The sequence below is a fragment of the Pezoporus flaviventris genome, unplaced genomic scaffold (genome assembly GCF_033815535.1).
Source record: "Pezoporus flaviventris isolate CSIRO_AGI_PZ_B2104156 unplaced genomic scaffold, CSIRO_AGI_Pfla_v1 ptg000013l, whole genome shotgun sequence".
NCBI classification, from domain to species: domain Eukaryota; kingdom Metazoa; phylum Chordata; class Aves; order Psittaciformes; family Psittacidae; genus Pezoporus; species Pezoporus flaviventris.
In genome coordinates, this window is record NW_026892561.1 from 17,303,723 (window position 1) to 17,321,640 (window position 17,918).

Below are 17,918 nucleotides of genomic sequence, written 5' to 3' on the forward strand. Positions count from 1 at the left end.
AACACACTGCCATTGCCATTAAATCTTTGTCTAGACGTGACCATGGGATTGGGGTGTGCTGCCGGGCTCTCAGCGTTGGGTTCACAAGGATTGAGCAAACCACATCCTAACATCCTGGCGCTGCATGAAACTGGAATAACACCGGCGACATGAAAATAGTGTGTGAAAAGCCCAGACCTCCCACTGCACTATAGTAACTCCTTTCAACGTTCCTTGTGCCGTCCAAAATACTCACATGAAATTTCTCCCCGGAGTCACTTTACTCTGCAGCAAAGCGAGCAATTAGTTTTAACGGCGTTAAATACATCTCCTTATGATGCACGAGTTCCACCACCAAAGCAAGCGCTCGGGGGGTGTCAGGGCAGACCACCTGCCTCGTACGCAGGGCTCGCGCCCCGCCTGCCCTTTGTTCAGCCTGCCCGGGAGCGCGGTGTGGGGCCGAGCAGGGGGCTGCGGAAGGAAATTAGCGCGGTGGAGGCAGCCGGCGACAAGGAGCCCGCTCCGTGTTCGAGCGAGGGATACCCCATTGCCCAGGTGCCCCATACCCGTAAACCAGGCGGCACAGCCCGGCCGGCGGCGGGTCCGCCTTGCCCTCCGCGCCCGCGGCACGGAGCGGCGGAAATGGCGAACGGGGGATGGCTGGGAGAGCCGCGGGGCTGCGCACAGCGCAGGCCGGGCACGGTTCTGAGGCCTGGGGGTTATGGGGTCAGCCCGGTGCGGGGCGGCTGCCGGGACCTCACTGCCGCGGGGGACCAGGGGCAGCCCAAGGGCAGACTCGCCCATAACCAAAATGGCCGCTGCCCCTTCACGGGCCGCGCCCTCACGCAACATTGTCTGACGCCCGCTTCGCCCCGCCCACTCTGCCCATCCTCCCGCCGCCAGGGGGCGCGCAAGGCAGGTGGCGGCGCTCCGCCCGCCCTGTTCTACGGCGCGGCGCTGCCGGAAGCGCGGCTCGGTGGCTGCCGTGTGAGGGAGGCCGCGGTCGGCGGGGCCGAGGCGGCACTGCCCGGGCCGGCGGGGAGCAGGTGGGGAGGGGCGCGGGCAGCGGCAGGTGCTGGCGGGAGGGGGAGGGGCAGCGCAGGGGGTGACCAGACTCCCGCTCCTCCACCCGCCCCAGGGCCTGGGGGTCCCAGTGGCACCAGCTCCCCTGGCGCCCGGGCAGTGTAGCCGGCGGTGCCCACCGCGCCTGGGGCCGGGGCTGCTGTGGCGGGGCACGGGCAGTCGGCACCGGCCGGCGGTGCAGCAGGCCTCGCTCGGGACAGGCGGGTGCTGCGAGCCCGGCCCTCCTTGCGGGTGTTTGGCTCCGGCAGGTGCGGCGAGGACGGAGGCTGCGGTCGGTGAGTGCTGCAGGAGGCGGCGTTGTGCCCGCAGCTGGTGCTGGGCTGGTGGTCTCTGGGAGGCCGCCGCGTTAAAGTCGTGCTCTTCCGCCATGCCCGGTGCCAGGGGCTGGGCTGTCTTTCGGAAGGTGCAATAAAACCACGCTTCCTTTCTCAGTGGCTGTTGCCTGTTGATCGCCCACCTGCCTGCGTTTCTGGCACCACAAGGGGTCAGTTGCTATTGCCGTGTTGGGAAAACCTCTGCTTTGGGAGCAAAGCTCCCATCACCTCTAACAGCAGCTCCTGGGAGGCTCTGCTGGCACAGGAGGTGGCGTAGGGTGCGTGGATCGTCAGGAACTGCCTGACTCGTGGCCGTGGAGTGACAGGGTTTAGTGTCTGTGTTTCAGGTGGATGCCCCATACATGGTGTCATCACTCCGCAACGAAGCTAACCTGAAATCCCAACTCTTAACACCGTTTATGGTAGCAAACCCAAGTTGTTCTTAACGACCAGTCCCTCTGGCTTTCTCTGCTGAGCTCCTCTCCGCCTCAAGGTGCGCTGTGTGTTGCATCTAATGTTCATGTTTACAATTAATTGAAAATAAGATATTAAAGGGTTATAACATTGGTAATGCTTTTATCTCATGAAACATGTGTGATCCTTACATAGTGTAGTTGTGTGATAGTTTATTCACATTGGAAGAACTTGGGTGGATTTTAGCCACACTGAGGCATGTTTTGGAGTGCTGTGAAAAAGTAAAGAAGCCAAGCAACAGTTTTGCAAAGCTGACATGTTCCTGTGTGACTCATGTTCCACTGGCTGCTGTTGCCCCTTCGTTGTTCAAAGCTGGTTGCACACTGGAGTTGTAGTTACCTGTTTGTAACAGAACAGTTAACTGACAAAGGTAATTAAATGAAGTGTGAGCAAGGATTTGTATGGAGCCTACTAAAAGTCAGCATTCTGCTCCTTTGCAGGGCTCCTGTTGACTAGTGGGTTGTGCAATTGGCATATTCACATTTAATAAAAACATCGGCTTGTAACATGTTTAAATATAGGACACTTTGGCGAGAGAAGGGGCACTCTTTTAGGTAACTAACTCTTAAAAGAAGCAGTGGAAAGAAGTCAGGAAACTGTAACAGAGCAGCTCTCTCTCCAGAAGGCCCCACCACCGCTGACCTCTGAGCTCCTGGCAGGGCTTGAACTACAGACACGGGTGTGCTGCCTGAGCAACGGCTTTGCTGGAACAGCTCTGTTGGAGAGCTGAGACTCACATGTTGTTGCCTCCTGAAGCCTCAGGTCACAGCTGGAAACAGCCACCATAAAGCAATTCTCCAGTTGCAAAAAATGCTTGGGGGTGGGCAGGTTTTTTTCCATACTTTTCGTGAAAACTGAGGTTTTTGCTCTGTCCTCTTGTTACTAAAGATCATTTGCTGACTTCCATAGACAGCCTGGTATTGAGGATCTTGCCCCCAGCCTTTGATCACAGCCTGCTATTGAGGATCTCACCCCTAGCCTTTGATCACAGCCTGCTTACAGCACAAATGCCTCGGTCAGTGTTTTCCAAATGCCTCTGCAGTCACTGTGTTTGTTTTACCGGTTTTGTATGCAAGGAAGCAGCACAAAAATCTGTGTCAGCCTCTTCCTGACAGAGGCTGTGGGAGGAAGGAAGGGTTGGCAGGCACACGGAATATTTGTCAGATGGAGAGAAGGTAATTTGGGGGGAAAGAGCATGCTGCTGGAGGAGGTTACCTGACATAGCTTCATTCTGTGGCTTGGAGAATTAAGGAATGGCTGCTTTGAAGGCAGCTAGGGGCTCCTTGTGCGTTAAGGCAGTGGCTGTCATGATTCCTAACTGCTGACTGTGCTTAGTCTGGGTTAAACCTCTGGACTAGGTATCTGCATGACTGGGGGTACTGGGAGAGCCTGGGTTTGGTAGCCAGGTCAGGGACTAGTTGTAGATGCTGTACTGACTGGTCTGTTTGTCTGTGTTATCAGAGCTGGTGGTGTCTCGTGGTGATGCTGACACAGATGCCAATGCAGTCGTAGGGGTTCCTGTTGATCCGAACCCTTTTGTGGACATACAGTTTCCTTTACAAAATAAACAATGGGGGTTTTACCCTTGTCCTTAAACTTAAGGAGAGGATCCTGACAGAGGGAAATTCTTCATGGCTTTTTCATGCTTTGCAGAAAATGCTCTGAAGGCAAACTGGACAACACCTGCTGGAACTAAATCTGCCAAAAAAAACATCTTCCTTCACCCTGAGGCCTGTTTGTCATAAAGAGGGAACCTCTACAACGGTCAAACTCTGCAAGTGATGGGCTCAGAGAACAGTGCTTTAAAGAGCTACACACTGGAAGAGCCGCCATTCACACTGCCAACGGGACACACAATTTATCCAGCTGTGCTGCAAGATGGCAAACTTGCTTCGGTTTTTGTGTATAAGAGAGAGAATGAAGATAAGGTTAATAAAGCTGCCAAGGTACTGTGGAGAGTGGGCCTGGGACAGGCTTGTCAGAGCATTCCCTCCTTTTTCTTGGAGGCGTGGGAGTCATTTCATGAGGGTCAAACCCTTGGGCAGTAAAGAGCAGGAGAAAAGGTCGAAGTTGTCGCTGGCTGCAGAGAGCTGCCATGCAGGGGGACAAAAGGGGTGGCAGCCACAAAACTCAATGTGCGCTGCATGATGTGAGCAGCAATGGGAAGTGCTGTTCAGACAGCAATACCTTACTGGTCTCTTCCTGCAGATGTAAGTTGGAGAGTGTTATTTGGGTACATCTACCCCAAATACTGTATTTATTCTGTGTAAGACTGGCTGTATTTAGGTGTGTTTAAGTTCTGGAGTGAGTGGTTGTGCTGAGTGCTTGGTCAGGAGCAGGGATGGGCTGTCTGAAGGCAAGCAGAAACCGTGGCTAAAAGCACAAGGCTAAGTTCTGCAGCAGAGAGAGGTGCTTTGGGTGAGATTTAACAGATGTCTTTGTTTCTGGAAGCACCTGAAAACCTTGCGCCACCCTTGCCTTCTGCGCTTCCTATCTTGTACTGTGGAAGCAAATGGGATCCACCTGGTTACAGAACGTGTGAAGCCTTTGGAGATGGTCCTGCAGACACTCTCTTCTGCAGAAATCTGTGCAGGGATCTACGATGTGTTGCTGGCGCTCATCTTCCTCCATGACCGGGTAGGTGCCACCAGCAGAAGTCACCAGGCTTTGGTGGGAGCCAGACGAAGTGCGACAGGAAAGTGTTGTACCTGGGCTTGCCTGGATAGCTGTTTCATTCCTGATCCCTCAGAAAGACATACGCAAACACCCCACAGTTCTTTTAGGCTGAAGCTGCTAAAATCATTGGCTGCTTTGTAGGAGGAAGGGTAATTGAAAATGGGTTTGTAAATAAGGGAGCAGTTCTCAATTCATGAATTGACATCTGCTTCCAGTGCTGCTTTAGGGAAATGGAATTGCTTGGCCTTGGCATTTATTTACAGCTGTTGCCACATGTCAGAGATTGGTGTCACCACTCCCCTGTTTTGGCACTGTGTGTTAATCCAGGACTTCATCCAAATCCTGGCTCAAACTGTAGCCTTTAGGCTTTGTGTTCATAGTTGGAGGGCTTCTCTGGATTAAGAGTTGCACTGCAAGGGCTGTGACAACTAGAGCTTTGTCTGCTCTAAAAAGCCAGGCCTTCTACCTCATACCTGCAAGTTCGTGAACAACCTTCAATATTGTGTGCTTTTTGACAGCTTTCTCTCGGCTCCTCCCAGTTCCTAATTAGTGCTGATTGAGATTTTACATCTTCATCTATTCCCAAGTCTGTTATCTTTTTATGTTTTAGGGAAACCTAACACATAACAATGTCTGTTTATCATCTGTGTTTGTAAGTGAGGATGGGCACTGGAAGCTGGGAGGAATGGAAACAGTCTGTAACTTCAGTGAAGCCACCCCAGAGGTAAGAGCCAAGAAAATGCATACTCTGATGCCTGGGAGAGGGTTCCTGGCCTGCTGAAACTGGCCACCTAGTCAAGAGAAGGCCCAAGTCCTTCCAGTTACCTGAATTTACTCTTAAGTGTGTTGGCTTGCTTTCACCTTTGGCCTGAACCTTTACTCTAAGAGCAAGGTAACTATAAACCACAATGTCTATACAAACAAAAACTAATTCCCCATTAGCCAGAAGACAGGTACTTTTCTAAGGGCGACTGCTGGCTGGTAGGTTAAGATTGAAGAGAGTGAGAAATCTTTGCTCCTCTGGACTGATTTAAAACAACCGGGGGAGGGGGGTAAATAAAAAAAAAAAAAAGCTTTAGAGTGAAGCGGGAAAATCCAGATTGAAATGAATCAATGAGGAAAGGAATTTCAGTGATGCCTTAGCTTTCGCTGCTGGCATCTTCATTGCTTGCTAGTGGTCTTAGAAAAATTCCTGATTTGATTTTTGCTGCATGCTTTGCAGAGTCGTTGCTGCAGCCTGGCACTGCATTGTAAATGTATATTGCCTTTTCTCCCAGAGGATATACAAATCCTTCACTACCTGTACTGAGTGTCCCTGGCATGTATTGCCTTCCAGAAAGGATCAGGCAGGCACACAACTGGCCTGCGTGGTGGTGCACAGCAATGCAATGCAAAGAGCACAGCACTAAGACCTGACTGCTAAAGCTCATTAAAGACCTTTCCTGTCCAGATGGATCATGTGGGACAGTAGGACTGAGGACTAAAGGAACAAGTTGCCTGTGATGCCCTGAAGTTGCTTTCTGTCAGCTTGGTGCTTCACACCTGGTGCTCTTGTGCTTCCCCTCCGGGCACAGCAAAGTGCCTCCTGAAAGTGCAGGGGAGAACATGCTGCTGCTGCTGCTGGGCACAGGTAAACAGTCAAGGCAGTTCATGTCTCCCCTCTTCTCCTTCTAGTTCCTCTGCCATGTCAAGTCGGTACGAGACCAGTCATGCATCCCTTGCGAGGAGATGGTGAGTAACATCACTACTTGGAGGAACTTCTTGCTGGCAACAAATAAAATGGTGATGTTCAGGAAATAATCCTTATTCACAAATTTTGTTTCCATATGCCTGAATAGGAGGTTGGTTATTGGATAGTATGTGACGTTTACTCTCTTCCTTTTTTCCCCCTCTTCTATCCCATCCCTGTTTTGGGAATTATGTTGGGCACAGGAAAGTGACATTCTGAATGAGGAGTGATAGGGACAGCAGGTTCTCATAATATTTTTCAAACACTTTGTGTTGCAGCTTTAATGCTTCTGAATTACCAAAGCTTTGCAAAAATTACAGAGCAGTTGCTGAGATTGCCCACATCACTGTGGTCTCACTGCTGTGTACTTTCGAAACAGCCTCTTCTCACTTGTTAGTCACCTCCTATCCATTAAGCATCCTCTGAGCTGCTTATGCTAAAGGAGCACTCTTTCTCTCTCCAATTATCACCTGTCTCCATGGAAATGCTGGAAGCTGCTGACCTGCAGGCGCTGCATGCATTCACTGGGGAATTGTTTCATCATGAAGTTGCTCCTTTGGGTTATAAATTCTCCCCAGGGAGGTTTTCTTAGCATAATATTCTACTTGTAGGGTACTCAGTGTAGCTTTGGTGCTATAAAAAAACTGAAGAGTGCATATGGCGGGGGCTGGGAATTAAAACTCCTGGAAACTACTGAGCATTTCATAAACTCCTGCTTTGCTGATCTTCTGTGTTTGTTTTCAGTCTGCAGATTTCAAAATTCTGCCCAGCAGCTATGGGCATGCGAGGGATGCCTTCGCTTTTGGAACAACAGTTGAGAACCTCCTCGCAGTCCTCAATGATCAGGGTGAGAAATGACAAGTGTTTATTTTGCTATCCACAGGGCTCTGTAACCTACTCCTTGCATTAGTTGAGCCATTTTGATGCAGCTGCAGATGTGCTACACATTCAGTGGCCATTGGTATTCTTTGTGTTTGCTGAATTAAAATGCAGAGTTCAGCTTCTCCTGTATTCCCCTTTCCCTGTGTTTGGACGTGCTCAGATATGACTGAAGGTCACCAGCTTGTGTAACATAAGCACTTACAAACCTGCTCTGCAGCAGTCAGCTCACCTGGTCATGCCCCACCAGCCACTTCACCAAGGGTTATGGATGCAGGAGCATGGATGTTGTGTACTGCAGCTGAGCAGGGGCCCTATAGCAGGGAGGGAACAGGAAACTTCTTGGGAAGACAGTAGCACTCCTTGGTGCCCCAGAGGCCAAACAGCTTTGTAAGAGAAATAGAAATGCTGTTTTCCCTTCCTTTAGGCCAGGTATGAGCAACTTTGCTATCAAATAGAGCTAAAAATTATGGTTTTGGGAGGACAGAGGACTACTGAACACAGCTTGTTTAGTGTTGAGAGAGAAATCTAACTGTAGGTGCTCTGAATTTCAGTTTCAGCAGATATTCTCTCCAGCTTTCAGCAAACCTTGCACTGTACACTGCTGAATCCAGATCCAAAGTGTCGTCCACCACTGTCCAGCTTACTGTCTCATGATTTTTTCAGGTAAGGAAAGAATATCCTTCTTCTCTTGGTATGTCTTGATACTTCTTGTGTCTGTGTTGCAAATGTGTTCATTTTGTGAAGATGTGTTACTTTTCAGATGGGAAGTGCATACTTCATCCCTGCCTCTTACAGAAAAAAGACTTCTTAAATTAAGAAAGCATTATCAGCCTTCCAAATGAGGTCCTGAGCTGGCACTGGTGGCAAAAGCGTGTCCCTTAGTCACATGCAGTCAGTTGGATGTCCCCGCGCTCATGGGAGGTAGTGGGAAATGCTGTAGATAATAAAGTCTTTAGCAATGCTGCTGGAGCAAAGCAGGCTCTGAGATAATCCACAGAGGGCTGTGCCTGCTGTCCCCCGAGTGCTTCTGTAGGCAGTGGCATTCATACAGGGTGGCACTTGGTTCTTGTCATTGCCCTGGCCAGGTGGTCAGATGTGGCTGGTGACATGCTGTGAATTGCTGACTTCAAAGCGCAGCACTGTGCAGAGGCAGCTTTCGGGTGATGGGTCACACCTCCATGCTGATGTCCTTGGTCCACTGGCATTTGACTTGGATCCCTCTGTCTAGTTCTGCCTGCTAAAAGGAGGACGGGGATTTGCAATCTCTTCGTTGTGAGTGGTTTAGTATCAGTAAGGATCACACTTGACTGCCTATGTTTTTGTACTTAGGAATGATTTTCTGGAAGTTGTGAATTTTTTGAAGACCTTAACACTAAAATCTGAGGAGGAAAAAACAGAGTTTTTCAAGTAAGTGAAGGAACTATAATCTGGAAGCTTCTTATTTCAGGAATTTCTTATTTCAGACTGTGGGAGACCTGGGAAGACTGGGAGCCAGAGAGGTAGTTACGTGGGTGATTTTGATTGCTTTGGCAGAATATTTTTTGCTCTGTAAAATTTTGGGTACTTGAGCCAAAATAATGTTTGCATCAGAGAAGAAATTTCACTCCCTCCTTTACCAATTTCTCGTGAACAGTTTGGTGTCTGGGAGGAGCGATGCCTGCTGGGCTCTGCATCATTCTGATACTCGCCAGCCTCTGGCGTAACACTGCACAGCCACATGGACAGTGGAGTTTTTACCTGTCACAGATCAATTGCTGTCAATGGAGAACCAGTCAGAAACTGGACTGTAGTGACATGTGCCACTTCAGGGGTGCTTTTCTGAATCCTGTCTGCTTGCTAGCAGCTGTGTTGAACTCTACAAGGCCAAGAGCAGCAGCTTTCTCAAGAGTACAGGCATATGAAAATGAAAGAATTTTTCCATTGTCCATATTCTAATTTAGTTAATGCACTTTGTGGGGCATAATACTGATGGTATTAGCGGAAGTTAAATTATTCAGGTTCCCTTCCACCAGCTTTAGCTTCGCTGTTCCATCTCCCGCTGTACCATGGCAGAGCAGGAATCATTTGTAAAGCTGATCCATGTGCTGTAGTGTTGCAATAGAGGAAAGAGGGTGGCCTAACAATGTCTGTGGCTCCTGTTTTGTGTTACCTTTGCCTGAAAGCCTCAGGCAGAGCAGAGCCTTATCCTTCTCTGTTAGAGTGCATGCAGAGTGAGAAGCTGCGATGGGCCGCTGTCTCTAGGGATGAGGCAAGCACAGAAAGAGGGGAAAGTCATACGAAGGGAAACAGTCATAAATGCATGAAGGCTGCCTTGATACTAATTGCTGTCTCCTGGAACACAGATTCCTGCTGGACAGGGTGGCTGGGCTGTCAGAGGAGCTGATAGCATCACGGCTGGTGCCTCTTCTACTCAATCAGCTCGTGTTTGCAGAACCTGTAGCTGTCAAGAGTTTTCTTCCTCATCTGCTGGGTCCAAAGAAAGGTGACCTTTAAATACTTTCTCTTCACAATTATTACTGACATGTTTGCAATGAATTCAGAGTGGTCATTCCATTCAGTCAAGGGAATAGTGGCATTTATTGAACCAGAACAAATACCATAACATACGGAACGGGAGAGGACAGTTACGTGTGTTTCTCCATTTGCAGTACTTGCCACTACTCTGCTGATGCTAGGAGGAGAGTTAGGAATTGCTTGGGCATTTTCCCAGGTTTACATGTCACCCCACCCTCCCAGTCCAGGTTTTCCTGGTTGCTCACTGCATACCCCTCTTCCCACTTTTCCCTTACCCTAGCTGCTCCTCTTTCTTCTGCCACTGCACTTTCTCCTGTAATGGGTGCTCAGTCTCTTCCCCTTTCCTCTGTAAGAGGGGTTCAGCATGTCTTGCTGGGATCTCCAGCTCTTTGTCCTGGCTCTTTGCCTCCTCTCTGTTAATGTTTTTCCTAAATAGCTATGGGGGTTTCAGTCAAACAGTACCTGTCTTGTGAGTGACATTCAGTGTTCAGAGTCATGACCGTTGAGCAGTGGACATTGGCACTGGCCTCTTGTGCCTCCCATCTCTGACATCCCCATCAAGCTGTGTTGGCAGCTGACAAAGAATCCGACCCAGCAGTGGGGTGGCGCTGTACATATTGGCTCTGATGGTTTCCCAGTGAGTAGCTTTTGTGTGAGCTGTCACTTGCTGAAGCAGACTTTTCTTATCTTCACCTCTCTTCCCTAGAGCAAATTGGAGAAAGCCAGACCAGCTGCCTCCTCTCTCCAGCCATGTTCCAGACACACGTTATTCCTGTGCTGCTGAAGCTGTTTGAGGTCCATGAGGAGCATGTTCGAATGGTGTTGCTGTCTCACATTCATGCCTATGCAGAACTATTCTCTCGGGAGGAGCTGAAAAACATCATATTGCCACAGGTTAAGGACAGCAAAACAATAGGTCTTATATCCTAGAATATGGGATTTCTACTGCTTGGCTTGGTTCTTAGCTTGAAATTGGGATCTCATAGTTGGCCATAAACAATTTCCAGCCTCTTTTCTATGCAAGCCCCAGCCCTTATACCCCATCTAAATCTGGACTTCTGGTTTTGTAAACCCAGTGCCCTCTGAAACATACACCTCTTTTGCTGGTAACTGTTGGCCTTGACTGGCAACCTAACAAGAAGAGACTGTGTTCCTGTTTCACCCCACTGCTGTCAAGGATGGAGGAACAACAGGTGTAAGCTTTGGGTGCCTTGGCCTTGTGGTCAAGCACTCATCAGGCACTAGGATCTGTCACCCACCCTCTTTAGCTTGTCACACAAAGTGGAAGGCTGATTTTATGCTGTGGAATAATGTCCAGTATCTACTGAGAGCTGTGGGAGATGGTAGAAATGAAATGTGCCACCAGTATAACATTTTAAGGGGAAAGAAGTGAAAAAACAGTATTTTCTGTTCTTGGTCACATCATTCTGTTCTTGGTGTAGGTATTGCTGGGCCTTCGAGATACCAGTGACTCCATTGTTGCGATAACACTGCACAGCTTAGCAGTTCTTGTCTCCCTGCTTGGGCCTGAAGTAGTTGTGGGTGGAGAAAGAACCAAGATTTTCAAAAGCTCTGTACCAAGCTTCATGAAAACTGCGGATCTCTCCCCAGAAGGTAAATGATGAAATCAGAGTTGGATTCTTGTCTATTCTGTCAAAGCAACATGGGGGGAATTTCTTGGAGGATTTATCTGTTGCTATTGACAGATGAATCATGGGGGGGAAAGGCAAGCTAATCTGCAGCTAAACTGTAATTCTAGATTAGGTGCTGTTTGTGGATACAGAGTTGGTAACAGAAGTATTTTAAATACAGGAAGTAGATGAAAGAATTTAAATCTCTTCATCATTTAAGAATCTCTGTAATTAAAGGAGATTGTTAAATATGTTTGGTGGAAAAACTGTACTGCTCCTCTAAGGGACTAATGGACTTACCCAGATAGTTGTTTAATATTCCCTCCATCCTTCATGTTTTAAAAACTAGTAAATGTCATCCTCTTCCCCCAATTTCTATCCATAGATTGGAAAAGGAATACGAACTTCCCTATTTTCTCAGCTCTCTGGAGACTTTTCAGCTAATCCAGATGAAGACAGTAGTCCCTACACCTGCTAGATAACTTGGAACCAAGCGTACTAAGGGAAAGCTTTTGTGGATATTGAAACTAAGAATGCTTGTAACTGGAGGGAAGAATCGGCATTTGTTGTACTTTAGTCATAGAGATACCAAATGAAATACATAAGAGATCAATTTAAGTATAAATGTTTTCTTCCTGATTATGTATGTACTAATAGCTACCACCCTTTATTAAAATCTGTGGATGGCTCATTGCATTACTGTTCTTTACATTATTTTAGTAGAGTATAGTAAATAAACTCTAAATGGATTGCATGGTAAAACCAGGTTTATTTTTCAGAATATATTTAAAATTAGACCTGATTTAAGTTTAGACAACAAAAAAAAACCATCTTAGTCCTCAACAGTGAGTGGTGATCTGCAAAAAACAGTACTAAAGGCTGAACCTGTGAGGCTGCTTAATCTGCTTGCCTAAGCCCTGAGAAGGACATACCTTTTATCAGGGGCAGTCTGGGGAGGGGTGGGTTCTGTATATTAACTGCCATCCTTTCCAGAGCCACAGGCCATGTGTCTGGCTGCACTGGTAGCTCCCAGCCCAGGCAGGTGCAGCTGGCTGGGAGCACAGGTAAGCCATGTGGAAGCAGATGCAGCACTGACATTCTGGCCATGCTGTCCTGAGGTGGTGGCAACAGGGCCTCATGCAGCCAAGGCATCGCCACCACCACTGATCATACGCTGCAACTCCCTACAGTGAATTGAAACAAGGTGCTTGCCAAATGATTCTCAGAAACAAACCTCCCTTCTGCAGCTTCAAAGCGTGGCATCGATTGCCTACCACCCACCTCACCTCGGGTGTGATGAGGGAGCCTGTCATGCAGCCTTCATTCAGGGTAGGGACTCGGTACTGTAAGCTGCCTTGTTCATGCCCAAGCATAAAAGAGGGTTTGTGTGGTTGCGTGAGTTTTCTTGTGCTTTGAATTGCTGTGGGTATCAGTACTCGTTTTGTATGAGAAGCAGGTAGCAGGGGATTTGTGACACCATTCAGTACAGAAGCTGGTATTTTGGATGCAGCCAGGTGGCAGGCAGCATTTTTTAAGCCTCTGCTCTGATCATAATCAGTTTGTTCATTGTGTAGTCCTTGAAAGAACATATCAGCAAAAACTGACCCTTTAGAGTTGTCTAAACTTTGTACTGGCAAGAGCTGCAGAGGGCAGGAACAGAGGAGTACTGTACTAGATACAGATCAAGAAGCACAGCTGTTGGGTTGCTGCGCCCATCTTCAGTCAGTATTCCTTGTCAGTGTTGTAAATAAGAACATTCCCATGCTGCGGGCAGGTTCAGCTAAGACTGACACCACACCTTGTGGACTAGGTATCCTCTTTTCTTTTATCCCTCCAGACTCCCCCAGTCATGTTGTAAGCAATCAGAGAAATCAGACCTCACGGCCCTTGAAGAACAATTCTGGTGTGTTCCCCATCTCTGGAAATGTACCTGTCAAGAAGCTTTCTGTGCAACAAGACAATCCACTGGCTTTAAAGACAGGTAAAACTTAGTCCTAGCTCTTCCTTTCCAGAAATCAAGTGTTCTACAAATGAAATGTTGCTTGAGAAGGTGTTAATTTCCCCCTGTGCTCATCTGAAGGGTTCAGTGAACCAAGGAAGGGAACAAGAAGGAAGCAGAGTGTGATCCTTGACTTTCTAGGGAATAGTTACTTGTGAATTTGATGTAAACATACTGGTGCCTGGCCAGCCTTGAATTTCTGTTCCCTTACTGCTGGTTCTCTGCTGTGCTTCCCTCCCACGTCTCCCACAGCTTGGCAGATACACCAGGTTTACAGGTCACTCTGGCCTCTGAAGCTAACTGAGTTTACTTCCATGGCCTTTTTTCAGTCACTTGTTGCTTGAGAAGTCAGCTGTTATTGCCCCAGGGCACTGAGATGAACACCCCTCCTCTGCAAGTAGAAAGGGGCCATGCTCTCTAATTTGAGAGGAGCTTAGCACTGAAGCATCTTTTCAATCAGCATTACTGGCTTTATTTCTATGCCAGGTACTACCTGTGATGTGAAGGAGTTTTAGGCACAACTCTCTCTCCACTTGCTTTCTTGAAATAAGTATGTAACACCTTTGTCTTCCACAGGTGAACAAGACATTCAGTCCCCCCTGAATGGAATTCCTGTAAGCATTAATACGCTGCAGAGCAGCAGGAGCTCTCTCACTACCTCTGAAAAGCCAGCAGAGGAGTGGCCGGACTGGAGTGAGCCAGAGGAGGCAGACACCGAGAAAACTGTGAACATTCAAATTCAGCCTCGAGAGCCACAGGGCAGTGTGGGACCTTATTTTGCTGAACATGATGTAGATGAGAAGCCTTGGGATGACTTTGAGCCCAGCAGCCCTAGTCCTGAACTGTCCTTAGGAAATTGCCTTGCTGTGACCCAAGGCGATGCAGTTGAAATGCCAAGGTCTCTGCACCATGCCCCTCAGCTGAGCAAAGAATTCAAAAGCCTCAGACTGAGTCCCCCCCCAAAGTCCTGCCCCAGGAACAGCTGGAGCAAGGACAAGTGGGACCAGCAGGAGCAACTGGGAGAAACTGTGCTGCCAAAAATGACCTTTCGAGAAAGGTTGAAGTCTTCATCAGAGCCTGGCCTAGGAGAAGAATTCACAATCAAAGTGAAGAGGAAACCCATGCACGACCCGGAGCTGGACTGGTTTGCTGACATGATCCCAGACATTAAACCGTCTTCAGCTGCCTTGATTTTACCTGAAGCGAGAACAGAAGTGGTTGTTTCCAGTCACTCTGATGCAGTATCCAGCAGAGAAGGTGCCTCCCAGAATGTGCTGTTTTCATCCAAATTTGCAGCAGCTGATGTCATTGAGGTAAGAGGCTTAGGCAGTGGGGCTTAAATGACTGCACTCTTGAAAGGATCCTGAAGCATGTTGTAGCACCAGCTGGCTCCCTAATCAGATGATGGATAACCTGAGGAAGTAGTAGCAGCATATGCCCATACAGTTAAGTCTTTATGTGTGAATACAAGATGCTGAGCTCTGAATGATGCATCTTATCAGGCACCACGTAGTTCTGTGTGCCATTACTACAGCAGTAAGAGCGCTCTGTGAATAAACAGTGAGGGAATGGGCTTAACATAGAATCATAGAATAGTTAGGGCTGGAAAGGACCTTAAGATCACCTAGTTCCAACCCCCCTGCCATGGGCAGGGACACCTCACACTAAACCATGCTACTCAAGGCTCTGTCCAGCCTGGCCTTGAACACTGCCAGGGATGGAGCATTCACAACTTCCCTGGGCAACCCATTCCAGTGCCTCACCACCCTTACAGTAAAGAACTTCCTCCTTATATCCAATCTAAACTTCCCCCGTTTAAGTTTTAACCTGTTACCCCTTGTCCTATCACTACAGTCCTTAATGAAGAGTCCCTCCCCAGCATCCCTATAGGCCCCCTTCAGATACTGGAAGGCTGCTATGAGGTCTCCACGCAGCCTTCTCCAGGCTGAACAGCCCCAGCTTTCTCCACCTATTTTCATACGGGAGGTGCTCCACTCCCCTGATCATCCTCGTGACCCTTCTCTGAACTTGTTCCAACAGTTCCATGTCCTTTTTATGTTGAGGACACCAGAACTGCACACAGTACTCCAGGTGAGGTCTCACAAGAGCAGAGTAGAGGGGCAGGATCACCTCCCTCAGCCTGCTGGTCACGCTCCTTTTGATGCAGTCCAGGATACAGTTGGCTTTCAGGGCTGCAAGTGCACACTGCAGCCACCTCATGTTCATTTTCTCATCGACCAGCACCCCTAAGTCCTTCTCTGCAGGGCTGCTCTGAATCTCTTCTTTGCCCAACCTGTAGCTGTGCCTGGGATTGCTCCGACCCAGGTGTAGGACCTTGCACGTGGCATGGTTAAACTTCATGAGGCTGGCATCAGCCCACCTCACGAGTGTGTCAAGATTCCTCTGGATGGCATTCCTTCCCTCCAGCTTATGAACCGAACCACACAGCTTGGTGTCACCAGCAAACTTGCTGAGGGCATATTCAATCCCAATGTTGAACAAGACCGGTCCCAACACCAGTCCCTGAGGGACACCACTCGTTACTGGTCCAGCCAGACATTGAGCCATTGACAACTCTTTTGTGTGTGGCCATCCAGCCAGTTCTTTATCCACCAAGTGGTCCATCTATCAAATTGATGTCTCTCCAATTTAGAGACAAGGATGTCGTGTGGGACAGTGTTGAACGTTTTGCACAAGTCCAGGTAGACGACATCAGCTGCTCTACCCCTGTCCATCAGTTCCGTAGCCCCACCACAGAAGGCCACCAAATTGGTCAGGCAGGATTTCCCCTTAGTGAAGCCATGCTGGCTGTCACCAAGCACCTTGTTGTTTTTCATCTGCCTTAGCATGCCTTCCAGGAGACTCTGCTCCAAGATTTCGTCAGGCACAGAGGTGACACTGACTGGTCTATAATTCCTTGGGTCATCCATTTTCCCCTTCTTGAAAATGGGGGTTATATTATCCTTTTTCCAGTCATCGTGAACTTTACTTGACATGTACACTACTACAAGCACTGCTGGAATTTTAACTCCAGCTTTTAAGTTGTGCTGCTGTTTCCTGGTTGCAGGACCCTACACTATGCTAGAGAGGGTTGATTTGTTGGACAGGTAGAACAAGGCTGGAATCCTGTCTGCTGACCAGGCATGGCACTGTGCACAAACAGAAGGAGGATGCTCAGGATTTAATTATACTCCTAGCTCTTCTAGAAAAACCAAATAGCATTGTAAATAAAATACCAGGAAACCAGAACTTCTGGATTACAAAGCAAAGCTTTTGGGGGACACTTTTTTTTTTTTGGAAAGCATAGATGAGACGTTTCTCCACTTCAGAGAACCAGGAAGGTTAGAAAACTGCCTTTTTAAGGAAGCAGGTAAATCCCATTAGTCCCATCATTAACACTCTGGAGACTGCTGCTGTTTACGAGGGATGGTAGCACTCCCAACACCCCATTGAATATACAGCTCTGTTAGGGAATAGGTGTTGATTTCAAGTTGTTTTGCTAAGTAAGCCTCAAGAGAGCTACTGCAGGGATAGCAGGTGGTATGGGGAGAGAAGCTTGGGGTGTAAACTGAAGTTGTTTATGACATTTGAAAATGGTACACTGTTTCACAGTGACAGAAGCACTGTTGTCATATCAACCCTATTTTGGGAAGGGGGGGAGGGAAGAGTCAACCACTGTAGTGCAGGCAGTGCTGTGGAATAGAAGAGCAGCTGTCAGTGGACAGGTGAGATCAAACTCATTGTGCTAGAATACAGCAGGACAAGGGCTGTATCCTGGGGGGAAAGACATCATTTAGTTTACAGTATCCTGTTCTTAATAGGAGGTGGGTTTATTACAAACAGTTCCTGCTTTAATTTTAGGAAAATTATATAAGACTCTCCCTGTTACCTTCCTCTTGTCTTTAAGATGTTTCCTTTTGTAGTTAAAAGTTCATTAAGACAGAAAGCTGCAACTACTGGCACGTCATTTTTTGCCTTACGAGGGGCTTTCAGCATTCTGGATCCATGTCTTGCTCTGCTAATACAAGCTGCACAGGCTACAGCCTGGCTCCTGTGCTGTGCTAAGTACATGTGCCTTAATGTTGGTAATTTTATGTGATTCTAGGCTGAAGCTGCAGGCTGGGGTGAAGAGGAGGAGTTGAACTGGGAAGATGATACTAACTGGTAATGGGACTGAAAGAAAGGCAATTTATGGTGTGCTGGATTCTGTAAGAGAAGTCATGGCTTCCCCACTACAACGGATAAGTACCTCAGCACTGCGTTTGCCAGAAGGCAGACGCTTGCAGCAGCAGCCAGCAAGATCCCGTGGGGCCTGATCTCTTGCCACGGATACTCCTCTCCAGTCTGTGCCAAAAACTGCAGGGGTGAGGCTTACATTCAAGCAACGTGCCCAGCTGTGGTGCATGCCGCTGCTACCAGAGAGGAATGGCATGATGGGTGTGTTGGTGCCGACATGCTATTGGAGGCCAAGAGTGGTGTAAGCAATTGTTCCAGAACTCATCCCTGCTCTGAAAAACTGATGACAATAAATTAAAGTCACACTGAGTTCCTTGGTTAATGTGTCTTATTTTTGCTCCAGAAAAGCTCTTAGAAATGGCTCCTCTCAACTTTCTAGCTAAAAGATGCTTTTAAGATAA

The 17,918-nt window shown here is 48.1% G+C and overlaps 1 protein-coding gene across 1 annotated transcript; it reads left to right on the forward strand.

Annotated features, from left to right (window-relative positions):
- The first annotated feature begins 1,575 nt into the window (after positions 1–1,575).
- SCYL3 (SCY1 like pseudokinase 3) lies at positions 1,576–17,826 on the forward strand. Its single transcript, XM_061451917.1, has 14 exons — positions 1,576–1,869; positions 3,504–3,796; positions 4,302–4,487; positions 5,137–5,250; positions 6,201–6,257; positions 7,000–7,102; positions 7,689–7,800; positions 8,467–8,544; positions 9,480–9,619; positions 10,358–10,545; positions 11,094–11,265; positions 13,120–13,263; positions 13,858–14,594; positions 17,387–17,826. The coding sequence occupies exons 2-14, from the start codon at positions 3,632–3,634 to the stop codon at positions 17,447–17,449; spliced, it is 2,259 nt and encodes a 752-aa protein (XP_061307901.1). The 5' UTR covers positions 1,576–1,869; positions 3,504–3,631; the 3' UTR covers positions 17,450–17,826.
- The last annotated feature ends 92 nt before the right edge of the window (positions 17,827–17,918 follow it).